This window comes from Gymnodraco acuticeps, unplaced genomic scaffold (assembly GCF_902827175.1).
Source record: "Gymnodraco acuticeps unplaced genomic scaffold, fGymAcu1.1, whole genome shotgun sequence".
Taxonomy (NCBI): Eukaryota; Metazoa; Chordata; class Actinopteri; order Perciformes; family Bathydraconidae; genus Gymnodraco; species Gymnodraco acuticeps.
Genome location: NW_022992190.1, coordinates 140,989 through 166,121, shown reverse-complemented (window position 1 = coordinate 166,121; position 25,133 = coordinate 140,989). Strand labels below are relative to the sequence as shown.

Below are 25,133 nucleotides of genomic sequence, written 5' to 3'. Positions count from 1 at the left end.
GTCCTGTAACATAATCTTCCTGTGCCAGAATAATGCACTTGAACGCATCAAAGCTTTGTGATTGGCCGGCGTCACCCCATGTGTCGGGGCGTGGCTGAGGGTCTTCAGTACAGGTGGCAATATTGTCACCTGCCTGCGCTCATCTCTGAAACCAGACCATGTAAACAGGCTGGTATTTCTTGCAAAAAATCTTTAAGAGATGACACGAGCAGCCCTACCAGCATTTGCCATGGTGGCCTAAACATTTTTATTTGGTCTTAAATTGTAGTTCAACATTTATTTCCTGTTACTTCTGGACCATGACGGTTGGCCAGCCTTCAACGTTTAACTGAGTGGAATATGTTGAATATGTTTTACCAAAATGTTGGCTATATGTTAAGGAGTTTTCAGTAGGTTGTGACAGTGCACTGCAACATGTTTGATTTCATTTATTTTGGTCTAATTTATTTTTATTTATCATATTAATAATATATGTTTAGTATGGTTTTGGAAGTGCGCTCCAACATATTTGTTGATCTTGTTTATTGGTCAAATATTATTTGTTTTAAAGTTCAATAAATGGTCAAAATAACCGTGATATCAATTATTGACCCAAATAATCGTGATTATGATTTTTGCCATAATCGCACAGCCCTAATATATATTATTCTGAAATGGACCAATCTGCACAACGACTATACTTTTACTGTCTTTCACTATATTTTGATGAGAATACTTTTCTACTTTCACTTGAGGAACATTTTGAATGCAGTACTTTTACTGTGACAGAGTATTCCTACACTCGGGTATTTCTACTTTTACTCAAGTAAAAGATCTGAGTACTTCTACTTTTACTCAAGTACAAGATCTGAGTACTTCTACTTTTACTCAAGTACAAGATCTGAGCACTTCTACTTTTACTCAAGTACAAGATCTGAGTATTTCTGCTTTTAATCAAGTACAAGATCTGAGTACTTCTACTTTTAATCAAGTAAAAGATCTGAGTACTTCTACTTTTACTCAAGTACAAGATCTGAGTACTTCTACTTTTACTCAAGTACAAGATCTGAGTATTTCTGCTTTTAATCAAGTACAAGATCTGAGTACTTCTACTTTTACTCAAGTACAAGATCTGAGTATTTCTGCTTTTAATCAAGTACAAGATCTGAGTACTTCTACTTTTAATCAAGTACAAGATCTGAGTACTTCTACTTTTACTCAAGTACAAGATCTGAGTATTTCTGCTTTTAATCAAGTACAAGATCTGAGTGCTTCTACTTTTACTCAAGTACAAAATCTGAGTACTTCTACTTTTACTCAAGTACAAGATCTATACTTATACCACCTCCGTTTATAGCAGGGGTGCCCAACCTTTTTTGAACCGAGAGCTACTTTTAAAGTTGCCAGTCTGCCGAGATCTACCAGTCCAAGCGTCCAGGCGTAGCCATTACTGACAGCCTACTACCAGGTAAATACACACTTCTACTTGTGTAAAACTGAGTAGTGTTGCTACAAAAGTATAAATTAGGCTTACTAATAAGACAACTCAGATCTGAAGCTACAGGAATCTGCTGCCAAAGTGCAATAAAAAAGACTAAATTAATAGAATCAAACCCTTTTTTTGTTGCATTTAGTAGAGTATAAAAATAAATGCCTTTAAAATAGGATGCAAGCAACACTAGTTTCTTAACTTAACCTGAATTGATAATAGACTATAACCTTTATCTTTATCTTATACCATTTTGTACAATAATTATAATGAATAAGTTCAAACAAACAAAAACTTACAGCTGATTAATAACGGTATCTAACTTGAGTTTTTATTATATCAAAAACCTGTTGAAATGCTACTGTTATTTTTACTGTCCCCAAAAAGCGCGTCGGCAGCCTCCAGGAAAGCTTCTTTCACAACTTTGCCATCTTTGAAAGACTCGGGCCTGGCTCCACGAGGGGGCAAAAGGGGGCATTGCCCCGAAGTTGTTTTATTTGCCCCCTCACTTTGAGCATCATTCAGCCATCGAAAAGTTAAATAAATGTCACAATTATTAAATAACTTAAAATAATTATTTTCCCCAACACACGTTACTATGTTTAGATCAGATATGTGGGCAGGCAGTCAAGCAACGTGTAAACAAGCCTCAACCCCAAGTGAGCTTGTAGTCTTAATTAATGTTAGCATGTGTGCTTAGCTGTAAACACAGTCGGATGGGGGACCAAAACGTCCCTGTTTTCCGGGCAAAGTCCCCATTTTCGGAATGTGCGTTAAAAAACATAGAGCAAGGTGAAATAAAATGTTACATGTCAGTAAAAACAGAGTAACAGTGTTGTGCCTGTTTGTAGCGTTAGTGTATTTCTTTTTCTAATACTTCTTCTTCTACCTCTACTTCTTCTTCTTCTACCTCTACTTCTTCTACCTCTCCTTCTTCTTCTTCTTCTTCTACCTCTACTTCTTCTTCTTTTACCTCTACTTCTTCTTCTTCTACCTCTACTTCTTCTTCTTCTACCTCTCCTTCTTCTTCTTCTTTTACCTCTACTTCTTCTTCTTTTACCTCTACTTCTTCTTCTTCTACCTCTACTTCTTCTTCTTCTACCTCTACTTCTTCTTCTTCTACCTCTACTTCTTCTTCTTCTACCTCTACTTCTTCTACTTCTTCTTCTTCTACCCATGGATGTATAATAAGAAGCTTCTAATTCAATGTACCTTCCCGCAAAATATTGGACAAAAGAAAGTCGGCTAGTAGTGTCAACTAAATCCATAGTATTAGAACAAAAGTGATTTAAACGAGGTAAATTACGAATGTATGTTCTCAATCGCCAAGTGTGGGATTGAATATTAAATTAGATTTATTGCCCCCAGGGAGAAATTCATTTCCACAGCTCTGTGAAAACGAGATGAAATCGACAAAAAATAAGACAACTACAGATAGCACCACACATGATGCTTACCTGTTATTATTTAGGGCTGCCTGTGTAGGGCGAGCCCTTTTACTATAATAATAATATGTTATTATATAAACCGTATTGGTACAATGAGCGACATCTAGTGACGGATTTGTAATCTGTGTCTGTCCATTTGGTGTAGTATTTGATCCAATATTACATTTGGTTTATATATTAGTCACTTTCTTATGGAATGCCAGGTTTTAGGTCTTGGTTTGAACATTCAATCCTGAAAATAAAAAATCAACCAGATTAATTTGTCTTTAATCCTGACATGACTAGAGTAGATAGTAAGTAAATAAATCTGTATAGGAAGACGAGTTAAGGGATAGAGGAGAAAAGGTTATGGTATAATTACAAAGCCTGTCCATTTATAAATTGAGGAAATCAATGTTAGTCTGTTAACGTGACTAACAAAGTGCAGGCATCTAATAATGTACTATCTATTATTAAAGATCAGATGAAAAGAACAGAATGAGAGGGGTCAATCCGGAATACAAATAAAGAAGCAAAGAGATTGTAGAGCAGTGAGAATGAAAAAAACTTGGTGTGTCAATTCATTACATTGCCAGTATTTTTCGTTGTTGTGAAAAAAAAGTCGCCCCCTAGGATTTTTGAACAGCCCCCTCAGTCATTTCAGCCTGGAAAGACTTCATGTGTTTCGCAAGAACGTGACTGACACGATAAGATGCTATGGTAGCAGCCTTGCTCTTGTTGTTGGGCCTGGTGAAAATGGACTGCTGTGCATTTAGCTGTCCTTTCAGGCCCCTCCCCTTTTGGAGCGTAGGGCAGAATTAGGAGGGAATTCCGTCTCGTAGCGTTTGTGCACTGTTTTGAAATGCCGCTCCTAAATTACTATTCTTCGATAAAGCCACGCTCGCATTGCAGATGAGACAGATGGACTTTGAATTGGAATAGATACAAAAATAATCATCCTCCCACTCGGAGTGAAAATTATATATGTTGGGCTTTTTTGCTTCTGCCATAATTGCGGTCTTGTGTGTGTGCGGACTGTCACTCCTGTTGACAAGGTCGGACAACAACGTCAGCGAACTAGTGCACTGCCCACCAGCCACGCCCCGACACATGGGGTCACGCCGGCCAATCACAAAGCTTTGATGCGTTCAAGTGCATTATTCTGGCACAGGAAGATTATGTTATAGGACATTAACGATAAAACAGAATATTGTTGTTCTATTTTTAGACACATATCGCGATCGACTGGGAATCTCCCCGCGATCGACTGGTTGGGTACCCCTGGTTTATAGCCTATGAAAAACTATTAGAAAACGAAGGCTAAAGCTAACGTTAGCAGATAGTGACAATGTATGCTAGCTAGCTCAACGATAATATTGCGACAGAAAAACTTTTCAGTTTACATCACGCTCTGCGCTCCGACAGGGAGCTCTGCTCTGAACACCTGAACGGCCCGTTCTAACAGCTGTTCACCAGCGGTCCAGTCTGTGCCACAGTGACTCCGAACCACAGTTAATATTAACGAACGCACCCGTAATGTGGCTGCTGAAGCTAGACCATCATCGCGGAGCAGCAGAGCCGACAGGCAGGAAGACTCGAGCACACAGCTCGCGCTGCATTATAATATATAAAAAAAGAACACCATGCGTGTCATGATGGCACATAACAGCTCGCGGCCGCAGATTACTCCGGGTCCCAGACCCCCCCCATACCCCAAAAATATTTGTATTGCAGATCTACATGAATCACACAAACGACCTATTTTGGATTCAAAACGGCGAATTTCGCCGAAAGGTGAGTGATTCTCATGCCTGGAGGAGACTCACTGCGATTAGACGACATGGGGACACATATATATATAATGCAATGGTTCCCCAGGAGCAAGCATGCACTTCACCTAAAAACAGTTATTTGAGCTGTTATGAAAGAAGATGATTATCAAGTCTGGATCTGATAACCTTGCCTGAAAACAGTTAAAGGTTAAAAAATGTCACAAGATCGACACATCCTGTAACCTGGAGAGAAGCAAAAGTAAAAGTTTGATTGACAGAGATGTTGCTGAAGATACCTATTATTTCAACAAATATAGGTTACCAAAAAATGGTGGGGGTTGGATCTGAGTCGGGGTCACTGACCTACGATGATGCCCCCCGGCCGTCTGTCCGTCTCCATGCCTTGGGGGTGCATCCCTTTGCCGTACACCGCCTCTCCTATCATCTGATTGGCTCTCTGGTAGCGCTCCATGCTGGGCTCATCCAATCCCGGCGTGCAGCCTCGGCCCCGCGCACGCTCAAATTCCTCGTGGTACTTCGCCTGTCGGAGGGAATACCCCAAAACACACTAGTGAGTGACATGGAAATTAGAAATATAAAGAGTTAATACAGTTATTAATGTTAGATATTAGACACACACACACACACACACACACACACACACACACACACACACACACACACACACACACACACACACACACACACACACACACACACAGGTCAGGGGGCATTTGGTCAGTGAGCAAATACAACACACACTGTTTTTAAAATATTTTATTATGAACACACGCTCATGCATAAGTCCATACCCACAGTCTTTCACACTTCTGAAGGATGAGTTCACTGTTTCTCAACTCAGACCTTAACCAAATGGAAGCAACCATTCCAGAAACTTTTTTTTAAAGCTGGAGTTTCAGGATATTGCACTTGTCCATATTGCCATTTCGTCAACATTTCAATTAAATGGTCTGCCATAATTCTTAATTACAAACTTAAAACAAACTCTTAAAAACATACGTACAGTCCGTAACCCCTGTCTTCTTGGAGCTTAAGTGGACACACACACACTAAAATACACACACACACTCAGTGCACTGTTTTAGTATCGGTGCCTCAGTCCAGCCTCCTGTGCCATGTCACTCTTGTTATCTCCGCCCACATCTCAAGGGGGAGCCTCGGCAACGCAGCCGCTACCATGGAGATGGTGTCCTGTGACTTCCTGACTCGGCGGTACTCAGGTGTGTCGAGCTCGTTGCAGCTCCGCCCCCTCAGCTCTTGCAGCCCCCGCTGGTACTTCACCTGCAGATTATAGTATATGAGTTTTATTTTAGTTTGAATAAAGTGTGTGTTGTGGTGTGCACGTGTGTGCGTGTGTGTGTCTTGCCGAGCTGATGTTCTCCTGGTTCTGTTTGACTCTCTCCAGTTCAGGAGTCACTCCGACGCTGCAGGCCTTCACTGCACTCTGCCTGTACTTCACCTGGAGACCCAGAAAAACAATGATATATATGTTATGTATTATGCAGAATTAGACTGCAGGATATTTTGTATTTTTTCCCACACCTTTACTAATGATGATCCAGTTAGATATGACAATTAATGATGAACTGTTCTGTATCTGATACAATTATGTTCATTCATTTCTTTACCTTTTTTTTCCTCTGACATAATATGTTTGTTACCGTATTGTACTTTGTTGGGTATGCCCTGTAACAATATATTTTCCTGTCTGTCTGTCTGTCTGTCTGTCTGTCTGTCTGTCTGTGTGTGTGTGTGTGTGTGTGTGTGTGTGTGAGTATCCTGCCCCCTGAATGTATGATTGTTCTGCACAGTCAGCTAACAGCTGCTAATGACATTGCAAAACACACACACACACAGTTATTGCTCACTTTTCTGTGTATTCATTCAGTCCGCGCGCACACACACGCACACACACGCCTCTCTCTGATTAGTATGCTGCTCTTTATAAATGATCTGTTTTTGTGTGTGCGTGTGTGTGTTTCCTCACTGAGCTGATGTTCTCCTGGTTGCGTCGGACCCTCTCCATCTCAGGGGTGTCGCTGACGGAGGTGCCGCTCCCCACCCCCTCTCTGTACTGCACCTGAGCACAGACACACACAGCATGTCACTTTTTTAAGGTCTGAGATGTGGAACAGAGGGCTGTTTATTAGTATCAGTAACTGCATGCTCACTTTATATCCTGGACCCTGATTTTCAAATTCTCAATGAGTGAATGTGATGTATACGTACGTCACTGATCCTCTTGCTGTTCTCTCTGGCGAGGACGATCTCCGGTGTCTCTGTGACTGAAGACAGGAGGCCTCGCATCAGACGAGAGTCCCAGCAGTACCGCAGCTACACAGAGAACATATCAAACATAAAATATGAACAGAAAAACACTCAGTGAGGGTGCATTACAGGGAACAGAATATGTTCAATCCTTGTAAAGGTTCAGAGGATGAAATATAAACATAAAAACACATAAAACCATCCAAGCTCAATCTTTTAGCAGGCACATTTTCCACTTCTTGTCCTTTTATAACGGTCTGAGAAGCGCTTTTTCATAAAGCCTACACAAACATTTTTTATTGTATTCCCAGAAAGCTTTCCTTACAAAACAATACTGTATGCAGGAAGTGTAAATGAACCCCATGTAAAACAAAAACATGCTTTTTTCTCTCTTTTTCAAGCTAAACATACAAATAAACCTTTGCATTTAAGGGATGGCCTAATATCTTTAATTCAATATGTGGAAAAGTCCAACGGTTTGAGAATTAGGTTGAATCTAAAGCCATTTCTTTAATTAGAGATATATTGCTAGAAGGATTTGATAGTAGTAAGTAAATGGCCCCCCAAGCAGTATATAATAAAGGTGTGTGTGTAACAAATGAAGTGTGTGTGCTCACAGAGCTGATGTGCCTCTGGTTGTTTCTGACTCTCTCCATCTCGGGGGTCTCTGAGGTCAGACTGTAGCGACCCTTCAGACGCTCCGCTTCGTCTTTATACTTCTTCTGCAGGAGAGACAGAAACACACTTTATCTCATCATGTTTGTCAACTGTCTGTGACGACAATAGACAAACATTTATATTTTGAACATCCTAATTTAAGATTATATAAAGCACTTTGAAGAGCAATTGATTTGGTCAAAAGGTGATTTATAAATAAAGTTTGATTGATGATTGACTCATTATCAATACCTCGTGTTTTTACTGCAAACCAAATATATTTACAGGTGGGTTCAGTGTTGCATAAGAACAATTTATAGGTACTTTAATTGAGTATTTTCTGCTACCTTATATTTCTACACCATGAAATATATTACTATTTCGTACAATATAATTAACATACACAGACAGACAGAGAGACACACCTGACTGTACATGTCTTTGAGGTAGGAGGCGTGGAGCAGCTCAGGAGTGTCTGTCACTGTCCCGAAGGAGCTTCCTGTCTCCTTCTGCTTATAGGATCTCTGAAACACAGACACACAAACACTTAGCTCAAGTGTTGTCATCACAGCTGTTGTCCTCTTATGTATGACAACTTCATACAGCTTTCATTGTTCAAAAAGCTCACACACACCTGGCTCTGGATCTCTGAGGCTCTCTTGGCTCGTTGCATGTCGAGGACGTCAGCGCTCAGCTCCATGCCTTTCCCCACGATGTCCCGCTCCATATCCTTGCGGTACTCCTTCTGCACACACACCAAGAACACAGACATCAACACAAAGTCCCATACTTTCACTTATTCAGGCCCCTAAAAATCCTTTAAACAAGTAAAATACGGAATATTTCCAACTTTCCTAGCCTCTAAAATCCTAAAAAATAATACATTTTTTATACGAAGTTAAATACTGATTATCTTCACCTTTTCAAGCATTTAAAATCGTTAAAAGTACTGAATAGTGTGTGTGTGTGTGTGTGTGTGTGTGTGTGTGTGTGTGTGTGTGTGTGTTACCTGGCTCATCAGGCTGCTGGCGTGGCAGGCTGTGATGTATCCAGGGGTCTGGTCTACGTCCATCGAGGCTCTCCCCTTCATCTGCTCATCGTGATCTTTCCGATACTCCCTCTGAGCGAGACACACAACAAATAATAGTGATTCTGTTATTACACGTTTAATCATCTTCTAAATTCTCAAATGTCAGCACTTCAGAGAGCAGAGTGGAAGAAGAGAGTTTTACCTCGCTTTGCATCTTCTGAGCTTCTTTAGACACTTTGTAGTGCTCTGTGTCTGCAAACTCCATCTGAGAGCGACCTTTGTTCCTCTCATACTCCTCTCTGTACTTCACCTGAAACACCACACACTGATAAGTCATTACTGAAGAACAGAAGAAGAAGATGATGAAGAAGAAGAAGAGGAGTCAGCAGTGACCTGGCTGTGCAGCGTGGCGTTCTCTCTGTGGTGAATCTGCTCCGCCGTGTCCACTGCCGTGTGGAACTGACCCTTGGACTGCTCATACTTCTTCTTATACTCCACCTGACACACATACAAATACATTTGCAAGCCTCTTAAATCCTTAAAACAAGTCAAATACTGGATGCCTTCACCTATTCAAGCCTCTTAGAATCCTTAAAAATGGTACAAAATGTAATAATGTACCTTCTTTAAACCTCCAAAACATTCTCAAACAGGTAAACTATAAATAATTGTTATCATATATATGTGAAGTGGCTTTTGGGAAACCTCTTTAGGAGAACTGTCAAATATGTATAGGATATCTCCCAATAAAAAACACTTGCTCCTGAAACACCAGAAAAGATCAAGAGGAAAGATTGTTACGTGTTCCTGGTCATTGGAGTAGCAATACATCAACAAATTACAAGGAATTGGTTAAATAAGGTATAACTAAGGTGTTGGTGGCAGTGTGTGTCGTACGTTGCTCTGCAGCTTGCTGGCGTGCAGGACGTGCTCCAGGTTGAGCAGGTTGGGCAGGTCTGAGGAAGACTCTGGCTTCTGCTTCTGGTTCATCTTATATTTCACCTGCAGGACACAACACTATACAGATCAGTACGATGATATGATACGATGTATACTTCATTGTCAGATCGAGTCTAAATAGTTTCTGTCATCAGAGTCTTCATTCGCAACAGGGGAGTAAAGGGGAGCAGATTTTGGTGAGAACTCCAAGGAAATACTGAACATTTCCAGACATTATCACAAGGTGTGAGTTATTATGTTTCTGGTTATAGATTTTGAAGAGTTAAAGGCCTCACCCTTATGATTTTTGCTTAAAATAAGACTCTCTTAAGAGTAGCTCCAGAGGTTGCAAACATAAACCCATCCTCCAGGTTTCACAGCCTCAAAAAACACTTTGGACCTTTCTTGCGGATTTAGTGCCAAAATCTTCCAGACTTTTGCCAAATTCTTTCCCAAAAAAACATGCATTCAGAAAGCTGCCTGTGCAGCTTGATGTCTCTTTTTCTGAAAGCAGCTCAGCGTGAACACCAGGCAGCGTTCAACACAACAAGATGTTACATAACGCTGTGGAGAGGGAAAGCTCTTGAGGCTGTGTGGGCAACAAGCAGAATAAAACCGTGTGTGTGACTGCTTCGTCATATTTATATGCATTTGCATGTGTCTGATGCTGTTCTTTGTGTGTGTATAAATGCGTGGGTGTGTATCTGTGTGTGTGCGTGTGTAACCTCTTAAACTTATCCAGCTCTCATCCTACAATCCCTCTCCATTTGCCTTATAAAGGTAGCCATGGTTACATCCACACAACAGACTTAATTGAACAGACACACACTCCTGCAAACACACATAGACACAGTTTGTTCCTCTTAAACTCATGTTTTCTTGATGATTTAAACATGGAGGAAACGATTCAGATTGGTGAGATCTTTTCAAACACAATAACAAGCATGTCTTTTGGGAGACACACTTGGATGATTAAATAAAATTACAATTATATTTTTGGTTAATAAAGTGTTGCTGCTTCACCACAGAAAATCCTGCCCTTGATTTGTTTGTCAAATGAACAGACTAAAAGTTAAATGTGAATTATGTGACTGTGCTGTAGTTTCCCCATGTCCTATTGTTATCTTTTAAATTCCAAAAAACATTAAATGGTGTTAATATGTGGAGATTATTCAGCGGAACAGAACCTGTAAGTATCATTGAAGTTTCAGTGTGTTTAATTTCCTCACCTGGCTGGCCAGGGCAGAAGCGGCTTGTGTGTGTTTGAAGGAGAGACAGTCCAGAGGGTTGTAACACGGACGCTGGCCCTTTAAATCTTTGTCAAAGTTCTCCTTATACTTCACCTGCAGGGAAAACACATAGAGGTTAACTATCATCTAGGAATCTGAACAATGCATGCTGGGTAGGCTGTGTGTGTGTGTGGGTGTGTGTTACCTGGCTGGCCAGTTTTGACACCTCCCTGGCATGCTGGATGTCAGTCCGCGCCAGAAGAAAGCCGTCACTGTAAACATGCTGCTTACTCTTATAGGCTACCTATAGAAATACCATAGACACACACACACACACACACACACACACACACACACACACGATGAAAATATGTGGATGAGGAGAAATACAAATACACAACTATTTACAGTATATAAAGATTACAACATTTAAATTGTTGGAACACACACCAACACGTACACAGATGTTTCATAATAAATGCAGAAAGACATGCATTTATGGACACACACTCTCACAAATTGTTAAAATAGCCCAACAAAACAGGTATACACAAACACAAAATAACCAACACTATATGGATGTGCAGACAAACAACAAACATGTAGAAAGCAAAGGCACACAAACGATCATTTTCTTGAGTGTAGTATTCCTTTTAAGGACACAAACACTCACATATAACATAAACTCACAAATAATTAAAAAGAGAAACAGAATAGATACAGAACTCATGCTGCTATCTTGAAACATTTAAGCTATACTTGTTCTTGTGTAGGATGTTTGCCACACACACACACACACACACACACTCTTACATAAGAACAATTCAGTGTTAACAGCAGAACGTTTTCTTTTATTTATTGCGGTTCCTCTTTGAGAACAGCTGGTGAACGAGACGGTTGTCATGGAAATGAAATGTTCACACTCTCCCTGGCGCACACACACAACACACACACTCACGTCGCTGGCCAGCTTCGAAGCATTGGAGGCGTTGATGATGTCGGGTCTGTTGGCCTCTGAGCTGTAGCGATGCATCTCCTCTCTACCTTTCCTGTAGCTGACCTGAGAACAGCAGAGGATACTCAAAGAGACACTGAGACCACATTAAGGTTTGATGTTCTTTACCCGGGCCTACTGGAAGGAAACTACAGCATGTATTCACCTCGCTCTGGTTCCTGTTCACCTCCATGGCGTGCTCCACCTCCGGCAGCGTCGCCATGTTGGTGTAGCTCGACTTCCCCTTGTCTCGGTTGAACTTCTCCTTATAAAACTTCTGCAGACAGAAAAGATAGAGGACCATTAAAGGAGTAGAACAAATAAAGAGAGCTTACAACAATGAAAATTAGGAATTCACTGCATGGAAAATGATTATTAAACTTAGTGAAAATTAAAGTTGCTGCTTTCTGTGTTTACTTTAGATGAGCAGATTTCAAATTGAATTGTATGGTGGTAATAGATGCTTTTGAGTAAATTAAAGTACTTCAAATCGTACTTAAGTACTGTTTTTAGTAACCTTTTACTACTGTTTCTTACATATAATACAATAAAACGTAAAGTAGACACATATCATACAAAAGAAAGTGTCAAGTTATATTAATGTCTTCAAGTATTGATGTATTATTCTTTGTTCCTGAGGTACTCTTCACAGATAATAAAGTTTGACCACAAAGACACCTCATGATTTTCTCTGATTTCCTCTCATAGCCTGCGGGTCTCAGATCAGTTTCTATAGAGAGAGTTCTGCAGACAGTGTGCTGGTAATCTTACGCTCCAGTTAGCCACACATTGCTCGGTCAGCAGACAGAAACAGAAAGCAGCGTGTCCCACTTCATCACCCCCCAAACACAGACTCATCAGACCACACACACACACACACACACACACACACACACACACACACACACACACACACACACACACACACACAACACACACACACACACACACACATACACACACACACACACACACACACACACACACACACACACACACACACAACACACACACACACACACACACACACACACACCACACACACACACACACACACACACACACCTGATTTAACACTCCTGCAGTTGCTTCACTTCTTATGTTTGCTTTGGACCTTTTTCTGAATGGCCCCTAAAACAGCTGATTCATAACTCTCATGTTAGAGTTTAAGGAGACATTTGATTTATTTCCAATAACCTGTGTTCATTTCAGAGGTGTCAGTTTTAACACTAATCTAGTGAAACATGTGCCTGCCCCAGATTACGTATCAAAACCTGTGTGTGTGTGTGTGTGTGTGTGTGTGTGTGTGTGTGTGTGTGTGTGTGTGTGTGTGTGTGTGTGTGTGTGTGTAGATCAGTGTCTGTGTCCTCAGGCGGTGGAAAACACACAGCTGCTCTCTGTGTTAACGCCTGAGCGCATAAAATGATACTAACCTCCCTCTGTGTGAGTGTGTTAAGCAGAGAGCATCTTGGGGTGTTTAAATACGACTCATTTACTCAAGAATCATTGTCTCTCCTTCCCTGCTGCTCTTCTCTGAGCTCTAATCTCTACAGTTCAGCATGTGTGACATTTGTTTTAAGATGTTTATTCTTTTATACACACATTTAAAAAGTCTGCTCTTTTCTTATTGGGATTTTATGCAAACAATAGTAATAATAGCAATCTGTCCCCAGATAAAGCAGATCTTTTTTATTTTGAATGTTAGTGCTTGAAGAAAGCTTTACAGAGAATCTGATCATTTAAGATATCTACTTTCAATATCGATTTGAAACAGGTGTAGGATTATGCAATTTGAATGACACACAAAGCATCTTAAAAATAATGTTTTTTTTACAGAGTAAAACAAAATCCTGAATCCTTTTCACTTTGCAATAACAGTCACACTTTAAAGCTATTCATTCGTTTTGTGTCTGTGATTATGTCACATGTGCTCGATTTATAGTTAACTTTGTTGTATACACATGTGTTAGCTTCTTTATTTAATGTTGGCCTACTTATTTTTGCTCGATTCATTCATCTGTACTGTTTATTTTCTGTTGTAAGGATGTTCATTTCCCGCTGTTGGACCAATAAAGGATTCCCGAAACCACAGACTCACATCGCTCTGTGTCTTGGCGATCTCTTTGGCGAACACCGTCTCGATGGTTTGAGGCATCTGAGAGTACAGACTGCAGCCGGCGTCCTTCTTCCCCTCCTCCCTGTACGCTTTCTGCAACACAGGAACACGTGAGAAACATTTATTGGTATTGGATTAATACTCACATCAGCAGATTGGTATTGGAATCGTTTTTAGGGGAAGGATCGTTAAATCAATGCATTCATAATAAGAAATGTGTGCGTATCTCATGCTGAGGGTTTAGGGTTGCTTAAATTAGGACCACATTTCCCATAGGCCTTTGCTCCCTCTGTTTCTGCTTTTCCAGTCAAGTTACTTCCAATTATCTGTAAAGTAAATACTAAGCATGGATCGTGTTTGTAATGTTTTTAACTAAAGAAAAAAAGAATAATGCACCATAAAAAAGAATTCTAATACACAAACAGCTGAGATGGGGGAGATTAAACTTCTTTAAAAGATATCTCATAACATTTTCAAATATCTAACATGATTAATGCCAGTGCAATTGAATACACACAGACGATGGCTATGCTAGGACTGTTTTTTAAGTAGAATGACTCATCTCATACTTTGTCCCCTATTCAAATATGGGACTGAAAACCAGAATCCAAGGCATGAAGATAAAAGGTTTAGAAGCTAGTTGGCACCTCGCTGTGCAGCTGACTCTGCTCTTTGGCGTGTTGAGTGTCCTTGGTCTCTGGCAACACAGAGTACAGAGAGTTCCCCAGCTCCTTCTTACTCGCCTGCTTGTATTTACTCTGCGAACACAAAGCAACAATATTAGATATTATTCTGTATATAATATATTATGCTCAGAGTGAAAACACAATACTGCTGCTGCTGGCACTCTGCGTGGACGTGAGCAACACAACATTTCCTTTTGTCATATTTTACTGTCGGGCCTTTAATTAAATCAAATCATTACTTCTATTATCTTACAGCACTGTTACTTCTATTCTTGTATTTAATACCTGTTTTAGTTTATTTTAGCTTGCTTGATCTCTATTCTCGTGGCTTTTTAATCATAAAACTTAAACTTGCTTTAGCATCCCCTGCACGTTGAAAGGTTATGCTGCTTCAAGTACAGTCACTAGTTAATATTTGAATGCATTTTTACTGAAGACACAATAAGTTCATTTGATAGAAAACCTTTTTTCTGCGACCATTGAGCACTTTAAACATTTCCTTTTCTGTCAACTATTCCTTTGATAATATATAAACATTGTTGCTGATAATATAAAACAGTTTGAAATAAATGTATACTTATTCTGACAAATACAGACATAGAATCTGATTAAGTATTTATTGAAATTCGCTTTAAAACCATTAAGTTGTGATATTTGTGAAATAAATTATTTTCACATTGTAACACTTTAATGTCCTGCAGGCAATTTGTGATAAATATTGTCCCCTTGAAAATCGTTACTGAACTGATTTTGGATATTTGTACTTTGATAACATTAATCTGCCCTTCAATGTTGACCATTTCCTGGATCTGCTCGGGGATTCTTCAAATCCCGCCAAATGATGTGTGACGTCATTGCGGGCACAGCGCTCCAGCTGCACCGTTCAGGATCCCAGCATCTGCATGTAAACGCACGATGGCGCACACAGCAGCAAGCTCAGACAGCGATGACAGTTTAATTTTGAACGTGTCTGAGAGCTCATATGAGGCTGAAGGATCGGTTTATGTTGTATCTGTTAGAAGTTTAGGAATTAGGTGCGTCAATATGGGCGATCATTCGGTCATGTAGCCAGTGGTGGACTGGGACTAAAAATCATCCCGGGACTCTCGACCGGCCCACTTCGGTACCGCTAGTAAATTGTCAACGGGGGGAGTGGGGGATGTGCTAGTGACTTATCCGACCGGCCCACTTCGGTACCGGCCCATCGGGATTCGTCCCGATGGCCAGTCCGCCACTGCACCCAGCCCACGTAAACTGTCAACGGGGGGAGCCTCGCTGCGGGGAAACGGTGGACCTAGTGTCCCGATCGGAGTGGGAATAATAATAATAATCCGTGCATTTTATCCATTAATTTCCCCAACATTGTGGTAAAAAAACCACACGTTTAATCCATGTTGGTGTACAACTATAAAAAGCATCGGTTTGTTTTTTCATCAGGAAATGCAGACCGGCTCAAACAAACGATTTTTAGTCATCATCCTCACGATCATTTAATGTATCATATGTTCGCCGAATTGACATGAAAGCACTAATAAATGTAGTTTCATCCACTTGAGTTTACAACTACAACAATAATCGATTTTATATCACATCCGACTGGAGGAAATTCAGCAGCTCTCACTACCGATTTGTAATCCTAATGTAATCATCATCTTCACCACGATCATTTCTGTTTATGTTCGCCGAATTGACATGAAAGCACTGACAAATATGAATATACTGTAGTCAACTTCATTAAAACGTTATTAACGTGCCTAAACTCAGTAATTCACCATTTCTACGCATGACAACACACTTTGTCCGTGTTTGGCTCTCTCGCCGCACAGTGAAGCGTTCCCGCATTGACGTCACTTCCGGCTTCCCCCAAAACTTCAAAATGAATCGAAGGAATTTCCCGCGATGTTCGAAATTATTGATATTTATTGGAACGGTATCGCACCTTCTTTTTTAAACTGACGGTTCGAGATGACTAGTAGCCCAATATTTCATTGCACAACAGTTGTTGGGATGCTGTCACAGGCTCTTTAAATAGAAGTAAAAAATAAATGTTACTTAGTACTTACAATGTATAAGTATAAAATGTTAATGACATGCAGGCATCTTTTCATCACAGTGTTTGGAAAGTTCCCATAAAAATGGTTCATCAGTTCTGACTCCTGTGGTGAATTATTAATCTGTACTGTTTGAGAACGAGAACAAATCAAACTCAAAGCACAAAGTGGCTTCTCCAGACAAACACACATTGAAATATTCACACAGTGTGTTTTGGATGTGTGTGTTTCTCACCTCGCTGTGTGTCTCAGACATCTCTTTCACAAACTGAGTCTCCAGAGTCTCCGGCAGCAGAGAGAACAACGTGTTGGGAAGATCCTCTTTGTCCTTCTTGTACTTTGTCTACCAGAGATATATTAAACAGATCAAATATGTAAATATATTTCTTATTGTCATAAAAACTGTTAGAGGGGAGTTGAGCGTTACCTCACTCTGGAGTTCAGAGATGTGTTTGATGAAGTCCATCTCTTTAGTCTCAGCCATCTGGTGGAAAGCACTGCAGCTGTTCTCCTGCCTGCCTTTCTCCTTATATTTGTTCTGCAACACACACACACACACACACACACACACACACACACACACACACACACACACACACACACACACACACACACACACACACACACCACACACACACACACACACACACACACACACACACACACACACACACACACGACAATATAATAATGCCCATCAAGTAAAACATCTGTATGTTTTCACTGCCCTTTACTCCTGATGTTTGTTTTATTTTCGTCAAAATGAAACAATCAAATCAAACTAGATTCTTATTTTCCAAAGACACTTGTTTAATTAAAAGTAAAAAATGCATTTATTATTACTACATTTCCAATATGGCACGGGAAATGAATCATTAGTGGTGGAATTTAAGTACATTTACTCCACTTTTGTGTGCTTGTTTGTTTGCTTTGCAAGGTTTTATACACTTTAACTACATTTCTTATGATACTTTCGATATTGACTGTTTTGACAGGGTGGAATAAGTACTTTTACTTCAATAAAGTATCTGAATAGTACCTCACTCTGCAGCTCCATGGCAGCTTTAGCGACCTTCATCTCTTCTGTCTGCGGCAGCACAGAGTACAGAGAGGAGCCCATATCCTTCTTCCCTCCTTCCTTATACTTCACCTGGAGAGGAAACAGCGTGGTCAGAGACAGAGGCTTTGAGGAAGTTGTCTACAGTGTTCTCCTCGGTACATGTGAGTGTTATTATACCTGGCTCTGCAGCTCGGAGGCCTCTTTAGCGTGCAGCGTGTCCAGAGTTTCAGGCAGTGTGTGGTACAGAGCGCTGCCCGCCTCCTTCCTGCTCGCCTCCTTATACTTAGCCTGCAGGAAACATCCGCTGTTAGCCACCGTTTACACCACCTCTGATTGTGGTGTCACTGAAGATCTTTTGTTAGTGTGTTGGTCTGTTTATTACAATATAAACAGTGGTTTAACTAGTAATAATAGGATATTAATGCTGAACTACAGTGGAGACCTGTTGGACCTTAACTTGAATCCAGTGAGATGTACAAAGGATAAAGTGAAACAATTAAAGAAAGATGAGTACGAGTGTTTCCTCACCTCGCTCTGTAGCTCAGAGACGGTTTTAGCTAACTGAGTCTCAGGAGTTTCTGGCAGCTGAGAGTAGAAACTCTGAGAGAGACTCCTCATCCCTTCCTCTTTGTATTTACTCTGGACACACACAGAGAAATACATTACAATCTTTCAGCAGAAAATGTGTGTGTTAGGTGTGTGTGTGTGTGTGTGTGTGTGTGTGTGTGTGTGTGTGTGTGTGTACCTCGCTCTGCAGTTTGGTCATCTTGGCGGCGAGCTGCGTCTCGGCGGTGAGCGGCAGCTGGGCGTAATGACTGCACCACATCGACTTCTTCCAGTCCTCTTTGTACTTATTCTGAAGGGAACAATGTCACTTGAGTGGGGTTTGAATTGAGTTTAAACTGAACCAGACACAATCAAGACGTAATCAAACTCAATGTCTTTTTTAACATGCTGTTTGAATACCAAAATCAATCTATCTTTGCATGAAACTCCCTCAGGATAGTGTGTGTACCTCACTCTGCAGCTCAGTGGCCTCTTTAGCATGCTGCGTCTCCAGAGTCTCCGGTAGTTTGTGGTACAGAGCGCTGCTGGCCTCTTTCTTTCCTGCTTCTTTATACTTGACCTGCAGTAAGGAAGTTAGAGTTGAGGAGAACATATGAGGCACATACAGAATTAAAACATTGTATTGTTCAGTGAATTAAAAACCCTCTTAATGTGTCTGAGCTGCACAAAAGGAGTGAGAAAGAGAGAAGTATCCGTAACTGACATGTTCTTTTATTAAGGATCGTCAGGAAAAACTCTTCAGTAGCATTTATTTTGAAAAGAACAAAGATTAAGACACCCAATTCCCTTAAAAAAGTAATAACCAGGAGCTACAGATGAGGAGTGACCAGAGGAAAACAGATGAAGCAGTGCTGGATGAAAGGATGATGTATTTCTTATTTCGTTCAGAGAATAAAAACCCTGAGTGTGGAGGAGGGGTGAGATGTAGAGAAGTATCAGCCGTTCTAAATGCGGTTCTGATAAGAAGCTCAGAATAGAAGGACGGTCCGTTTATCTGCAGTGTGTCAACATGTCAGTGAATGAATGAAGTGTGTGTGACGCAGCACACACACTTCATTCTATCTCTGAGGGCATTACACTGACGTAATCGCTCCCCCTGCAGACTTACCTTCAGACGTTTAACAAAACGCATGAAAAGAACCAAAACAACAATGTGCTGAAAGAAAGAAGTCTTATCTAAAGACATTAACCTTTTGAAAAACCCAGCTTCTCATGATCATTTTTATTAAACAAGGAGGAAAGAGTGTTTTTTAGGGACTATTTTCAGTACACATCTGGTGATCTGGTTAGTATATATTTACTAATAAAGTTTAACTAAGTTTAAAGTATTTTTGCCCTAAAACAGGGGTGGGGAACCTCCGGCCCCCGGGCCGTATAGGGCCCGCGAGACCATTTGGTACGGCCCTCAAGGTAATTTATAAACACACGCAAAAAAGAAAAAAATTAAAGAAATCTAGACCGCAAACAAATTAAACAAAGCGAGTGCCTGTTTTTCCTGGCCAAGGTCAGGGTCCTTGAACACAACACGAGCCTAACGTGTCATCACGTGGTATATGTCTCGACTGACAGGGGTGTAGTTCTGACGGAGAGCACCAGAACGTCGCTCCGGCACTTGCAAGCAGTACCCATAAGGAGCCGTACACATGCCGCAGTTCTCATTCATAACACTCCGTTCGATGTCTCACTATGGGATGCGCCTCATCGCGGAGCAAACAGAAGCATCAATCTCATTACGCCAATCCTGATTGGCTAGTGATCTTGACGTCAGCGTCAGGGAATTCACCCCCTATAAGTAGCTTGCGCCACGACGCATGCGTCATTCAAACACCTCTTCTCGCTTCAGAGCACATCTCTATAGTAGCCGGACAAGCTTAACGGTCCACAGACTGAACCCAAATATAACCATTTCGGTCGACGGGCGCTCGCCGGCTACTTCTTCTGCTTCGCAAGAAGACGGTAATACTAACGCCAGTTAGTATTAAAATCGACCTCGCCGTTTCTTTCCCCAGAAAGTAAGGTAAGGTTTTGATTTTTCTCAAGCTAGCTACGCACCTGTTGCTAGCTAGCTTCCCCTTACTACCGACACCACGGTAGCGAGGACGCTTTTCTTTTTCTCTCTCACGGAGGAGAAAAGGATTAGAAGTATATTGACACACCAGTCAATATTCTTTGAGAACAAAGGACCCACGCCGTCCCTTTTTCTCCGGATTAAGGACGGGTTGGTAACACTTTTTCTCTCAACGACGTACCTGTTACGAGCGGGTCCTCTCCACGCCACGATGCGAACAAGATGGACGCCTCTCCCCCTCACACCAGAGGAGTCAGGGACTCGGAGGCTCGGTCATGCGGCTGCGGGTTGAAGATAGCAGGCCCAGACTCACACCAGGTCTGCTCGTCCTGCCTCGGGCTGGAACACGCCCAGGAGGCTATCGACAACCCCGGCTCGTGCGGGCATTGTGCCCGTTTCACCCGAAAGAGCCTCCACCGACGGCTAGCACACCAAGCTAGCTTGTTGGAACAGGACTCCCTCATGTCCACTGATTCGCCGTTTGGCAATCAAGACACGGGAGCGTCCGCCGCAGAGACTGAGCCCCTCACTCTGTCGGTCTGGGGCTCACTAACAGCGGCAGCTGCGGAACCGGGATCCCACGCCGTGTCAGGCCGGGACCCGGTGGCGGCAACAGACGCGGGAACGGAGCCCCCCGCCTCACCAGGCGGGAGCTCCCGGCGAGACCTCACCATGATCTCGCCCGCGGAGGATGTCCTGGAATTAGACTACATGGAGGATTCGGATGAGCAAGAAGAAGATATCTTCATGTCATCGGCTCAAACGGCAAAGCCGGGAGCGATGGCTGCTCTCCCGGGCGATAGCACACCAGCTTCGCCCTGTCTGAGCATGGACCTGCAGGCCGCGTGTCAGCGCGCTGCGTCCAGGCTAGACATCCCGTGGCCCGAAATGGCCAAGGAGACCGCCAGGTCCCGTTACGAGGGGAAACATTCTCCCCAAGCAACGAGGACAAGGAGGCAACTCCTCCCGGTCTTCCCGGAGATGTTGGATGAGGTGTCGGTCTCGTGGAGGGACCGACCCTTTAGCAACAAGGCCCCAATCCAGGGTGCCTCCTCCCTAGACTGCGATGGTATGGAGAGGCTCGGCCTGCTCCGCATACCGCCGATGGAACTGCTGGTGGCAGCCCACCTCCTACCGAGGATGGGCCCGTCACCAAGCAGGAACCCCACGCTGCCAGCGAAGGTGGACCGTTTCCAGACGACCATGACTGAACGGTCCTACAGAGCCGCAGCGTTGTCCGCCATGGCTCTGAACGTTTCCTCACTGCTAACCGCATACCAAGCGAAGTGTCGAGTAATCCTGGACCGGCCGTTCTGGACGAGTTGGCCGCGGTCACAGACATTTGTCTCCGTGTCCAACGCTGCGCCGTCCAGGCCACGGGCAAAACAATGGGGATCATGGTGGTGCAGGAAAGAGCTAGATGGCTCAACCTCACCAACCTCCCAGACCGGGAAAAGGAGGATGTGCTTGACATGCCCATCGTTCCCGAGGGGATTTTCGGCTCCGCTCTTGCCTCCATACAGAGGAGATGCGAGTCGAAAAAGAAGGAGGACGAGGCCCTCCACCTCTGCCTCCCTCGAAGGGCCCAGCCGCTGCCTTCACAGCGGTAGCCCTTCGTCCAAGCTGCCCCGAACCCTGCTCGGTTCAAAATACCGAAAACGCAGAGGTCGCAGTCCGCCCCGAGTCCCCAGCCCAGGCAGGGGACGAGGGCGAGCTGGCCTAGAAAAGCCAACCCAGAATTTCGGCCAGCAGTCGAGGAAGAAGAAGCGAGCGGCGTGACAGCCCCTCCTTCTCCCCTCTGTGACAGAGCTGGAAGTCTACGGTTCCCCAGCTCTAAATGTGTTCCCGCCGCCTCGAGAGATGCCTCAACACCATCCTCAAGTCCGCATAAACACATGTCACACACTTATTGATTTTTCTGTCATAAAACATTTTCCGCTGACGCATCCAGGCTTCGAGCCAAGGGCGCAGCTCGAAAAAATCTGTACAGTCTTCATGCACTCAGTTCGCCCCAGGGCAAACAGAGTGTGGTTGAAGCCCAACCCTGCCTTTATCTTAAGGCGGTTGGTTCAGGTACCACATTTGACATTGAGGCATCCTCCCCGCCACTGTATTCCTCCGGGGAACAGCGGCCGGATTTGCCGTGTCCAGCCCGTGCTTTACGCACGTACAGGGACAGATCAAGGGTGCTTCGTCATAATGACCAACCCCTTGTGTCCCGGGCTAACCCTTATAAGGGCAAGCCTGTTACTAAGCAACGGCTCTCCCACTGGTTTGTGGAAGCAATTGCTTTGGGGCTCATACGAGTCAGAGTTCGCAGGCACCCTCGGGTCCGCGAGCTCTTTCGACTCAGGGTCTGGCTGCATCCTGGGCTCTGTCCAGGATGTCTCCCATCCAAGACTTTGGTGCAGCGGCGAGCTGGTCCTCGCCGCTCACTTTTGTCCGCCTCTTAACAGGCTGGACGTTCTGCTCCCAGTGTGACTCAAGCAGTGCTGGGCACCTGGTTGAGTCAGAGCTCTACCTGTTGAGTTCTGGTTGGTTTGGTGATTTTCGAGATAAGCTCGTCTGACAATACGGGAGCTACAATTTCCCATAGTGAGACATCGAACGGAGTGTTATGAATGAGAACTATAGGTTACTTACATAACCCCAGTTCTCAGAGTAACATGAAGTGAGATGTCTCACCAGACGGCCCTCCTTGCTATGGTGAAGCGAGAAGAGGTGCTTATTTTGAATGACGCATGCGTCGTGGCGCAAGCTACTTATAGGGGGTAAATTCCCTGACGCTGACGTCAAGATCACCAGCCAATCAGGATTGGCATAATGAGATTGATGCTTCTGTTTGCTCCGCGATGAGGCGCATCCCATAGTGAGACATCTCACTTCATGTTACTCTGAGAACTGGGGTTACGTAAGTAACCTATAGTTTTTGCTTGGCTGTGTCTTTAGTTGAAAGCCCGGTGGCGATCTGCTCATCTGTCATACTGATCATACTGTCAATAACTTTGTTGTTATTAGCATCTAGTTAGCTAGCTATGCTAACGAATATAAGAAGCTTTTTCTACAACCAGTGAGGTAAAGGCACATCTTTATATGATCATTATAGTTGTAAAAAAATAAGAGAATAAAGTAAACGGGTATAAAATACTATATGACAGTAAAAAAAAGTTGTTATTAATAAACAAGAATACAGTTTGAAAGGAGAGTGATTTGTAAAATATCCATAAAGAAAAATAAATCCGCTTGCAGTTCTGTTTCATATGTGTTGAGAGATGTATCCATAGATCTCCTAATGTTGCTCTCAAAGTGCACCAGATTGATGCTTTTAATCCCCCCCCCCCCCATTTAAATCATGTCCACATGGATAGGAAACTAAATACATTTGCACACATCTTGTGTCCAATATCTTTCTGTTTTGGTGGTCATGCCACAACCGTGCACGTGCATGCATACGCGAGTCATGGTCAAATATCTGGATTAAGAGGTTGCTTTTTCTTTGCACAGCATGAAAGAAAGGCGAAATGAATGGGCTGTGATTTTAGTATTTTTAAGCAGAGGTCAATAATTTGTACGGCCCTCGGAGGATGTTGTAAAAATTGAAATGGCCCTTGAGAGGAAAAAGGTTCCCCACCCCTGCCCTAAAATGTGAGGTGACTCCCCATAAAACAAATTTAAATCCTTGTAATATCATCAATAACTGTAAAAGTTTCTCACCTCACTGTGTGTCTCAGACATCTCTTTGATAAACTGAGTCTCCAGGGTCTCCGGCATCAAAGAGAACAGCGTTTCAGAAAGATCCTCTCTGTCCTTCTTGTACTTTGTCTTCACACAAAAAGACAAAAGAAAAAGATTGGATTGAAGTCATTCAATATTCTGGTTGTTCCCTTTTATACCGTTAAGTTCAGATAAATACAAGGTGAATGTAGAAGATGTTCAGGTATTCAGTAAAATATTTACAACATAAAACATCTTTATATTCAACAAGAATACTGACATTAATCATTAAACAAAATCAGTATAATCATTTGGAAAAAAACGGGACATAAATATTAGTTTTCTATTTTTATTTTATTCCAAAATGAAATCACAAAACCAATATGCCACTATCCTCAATTTCACAACTATACTCAGATTTAGGATTTTTTTTTTATCATTGGCACAATATAGTTTTACTACACTTGAATAAAACGTTGCCTTTACCTGAATGATAATTGCAGTTCTTATAATCAATTATGCAAAATAAACGGTCGAAATTGACCATTTTGTTTCAATAAAATGCATTCGCTAATGTTATTTCTGTCTGCAGTAGTAATACAAACACACTGTAAGATCATAATAAGACTTTCCCCTTGCAGAGCACCTGTATGATGCGTTCAGGGTCCTCACCTGGCTCTGTATTTCTGACATCTGCTTGGCGAAGAATGTGTCTGCCGTCTCAGGGAGGAGCGAGTACAAGTTCTTCCCCAACTCCTTCCTCCCCTCTTCTTTATACTTCACCTGAGGAAGAGAGTGCAGAGCTTAGAAACACAGCAGGGATACTTTTTTGACTTTTCCTCTCATCTGTCACTTTTTCTCACCTCGCTGTGAATGTTTTTCAGATCTTTAGCCAGCTGAGTCTCTGAGGTTTCAGGTAGCTGGTGGTACAGAGAGCTGGTCGCCTCCTTCCTGCTCTCCTGCTTATACTTCACCTGCACAGAGAGGGAAAACACAGAAACATTGGTGTTGTGAAGTGGCATTGGATCATGGGAGTTGTTGTTCTCACCAAGCCTTTGAGGAACAG

General features: G+C 42.4%; 1 protein-coding gene across 13 annotated transcripts in view; it reads right to left on the bottom strand.

Annotated features, from left to right (window-relative positions):
• LOC117539159 (LIM zinc-binding domain-containing Nebulette-like) overlaps window positions 1–25,133 on the bottom strand; it is an 82,687-nt gene that overhangs the window by 5,632 nt on the left and 51,922 nt on the right. For 8 of the 13 annotated variants that reach the window (XR_004567955.1, XR_004567963.1, XR_004567959.1 and 5 more), the window contains 28 exons: window positions 24,931–25,041; window positions 24,740–24,850; window positions 24,068–24,175; window positions 18,734–18,844; window positions 18,464–18,574; window positions 18,247–18,357; window positions 17,896–18,006; window positions 17,698–17,808; window positions 17,086–17,196; window positions 16,894–17,001; window positions 14,569–14,679; window positions 13,904–14,014; window positions 11,972–12,082; window positions 11,770–11,871; window positions 11,017–11,115; window positions 10,812–10,925; window positions 9,541–9,645; window positions 9,037–9,141; window positions 8,846–8,953; window positions 8,623–8,733; window positions 8,248–8,358; window positions 8,039–8,137; window positions 7,574–7,678; window positions 6,918–7,022; window positions 6,676–6,768; window positions 6,055–6,147; window positions 5,692–5,969; window positions 5,047–5,208 (listed from right to left, as the gene is read on the bottom strand). Coding sequence is in view for 3 of the 13 variants with exons in the window: in XM_034205179.1 (XP_034061070.1) it covers window positions 5,784–5,969; window positions 6,055–6,147; window positions 6,676–6,768; window positions 6,918–7,022; window positions 7,574–7,678; window positions 8,039–8,137; window positions 8,248–8,358; window positions 8,623–8,733; window positions 8,846–8,953; window positions 9,037–9,141; window positions 9,541–9,645; window positions 10,812–10,925; window positions 11,017–11,115; window positions 11,770–11,871; window positions 11,972–12,082; window positions 13,904–14,014; window positions 14,569–14,679; window positions 16,894–17,001; window positions 17,086–17,196; window positions 17,698–17,808; window positions 17,896–18,006; window positions 18,247–18,357; window positions 18,464–18,574; window positions 18,734–18,844; window positions 24,068–24,175; window positions 24,740–24,850; window positions 24,931–25,041 (2,973 nt within the window). In the remaining 10 variants the exon portion in view is untranslated. Of the gene's footprint in view, window positions 1–5,030; window positions 5,209–5,691; window positions 5,970–6,054; window positions 6,148–6,675; window positions 6,769–6,917; window positions 7,023–7,573; window positions 7,679–8,038; window positions 8,138–8,247; window positions 8,359–8,622; window positions 8,734–8,845; window positions 8,954–9,036; window positions 9,142–9,540; window positions 9,646–10,811; window positions 10,926–11,016; window positions 11,116–11,769; window positions 11,872–11,971; window positions 12,083–13,903; window positions 14,015–14,568; window positions 14,680–16,893; window positions 17,002–17,085; window positions 17,197–17,697; window positions 17,809–17,895; window positions 18,007–18,246; window positions 18,358–18,463; window positions 18,575–18,733; window positions 18,845–24,067; window positions 24,176–24,739; window positions 24,851–24,930; window positions 25,042–25,133 lie in introns of those variants that run through there. The other 5 variants (XM_034205179.1, XM_034205180.1, XR_004567958.1 and 2 more) reach the window with 5 other exon arrangements.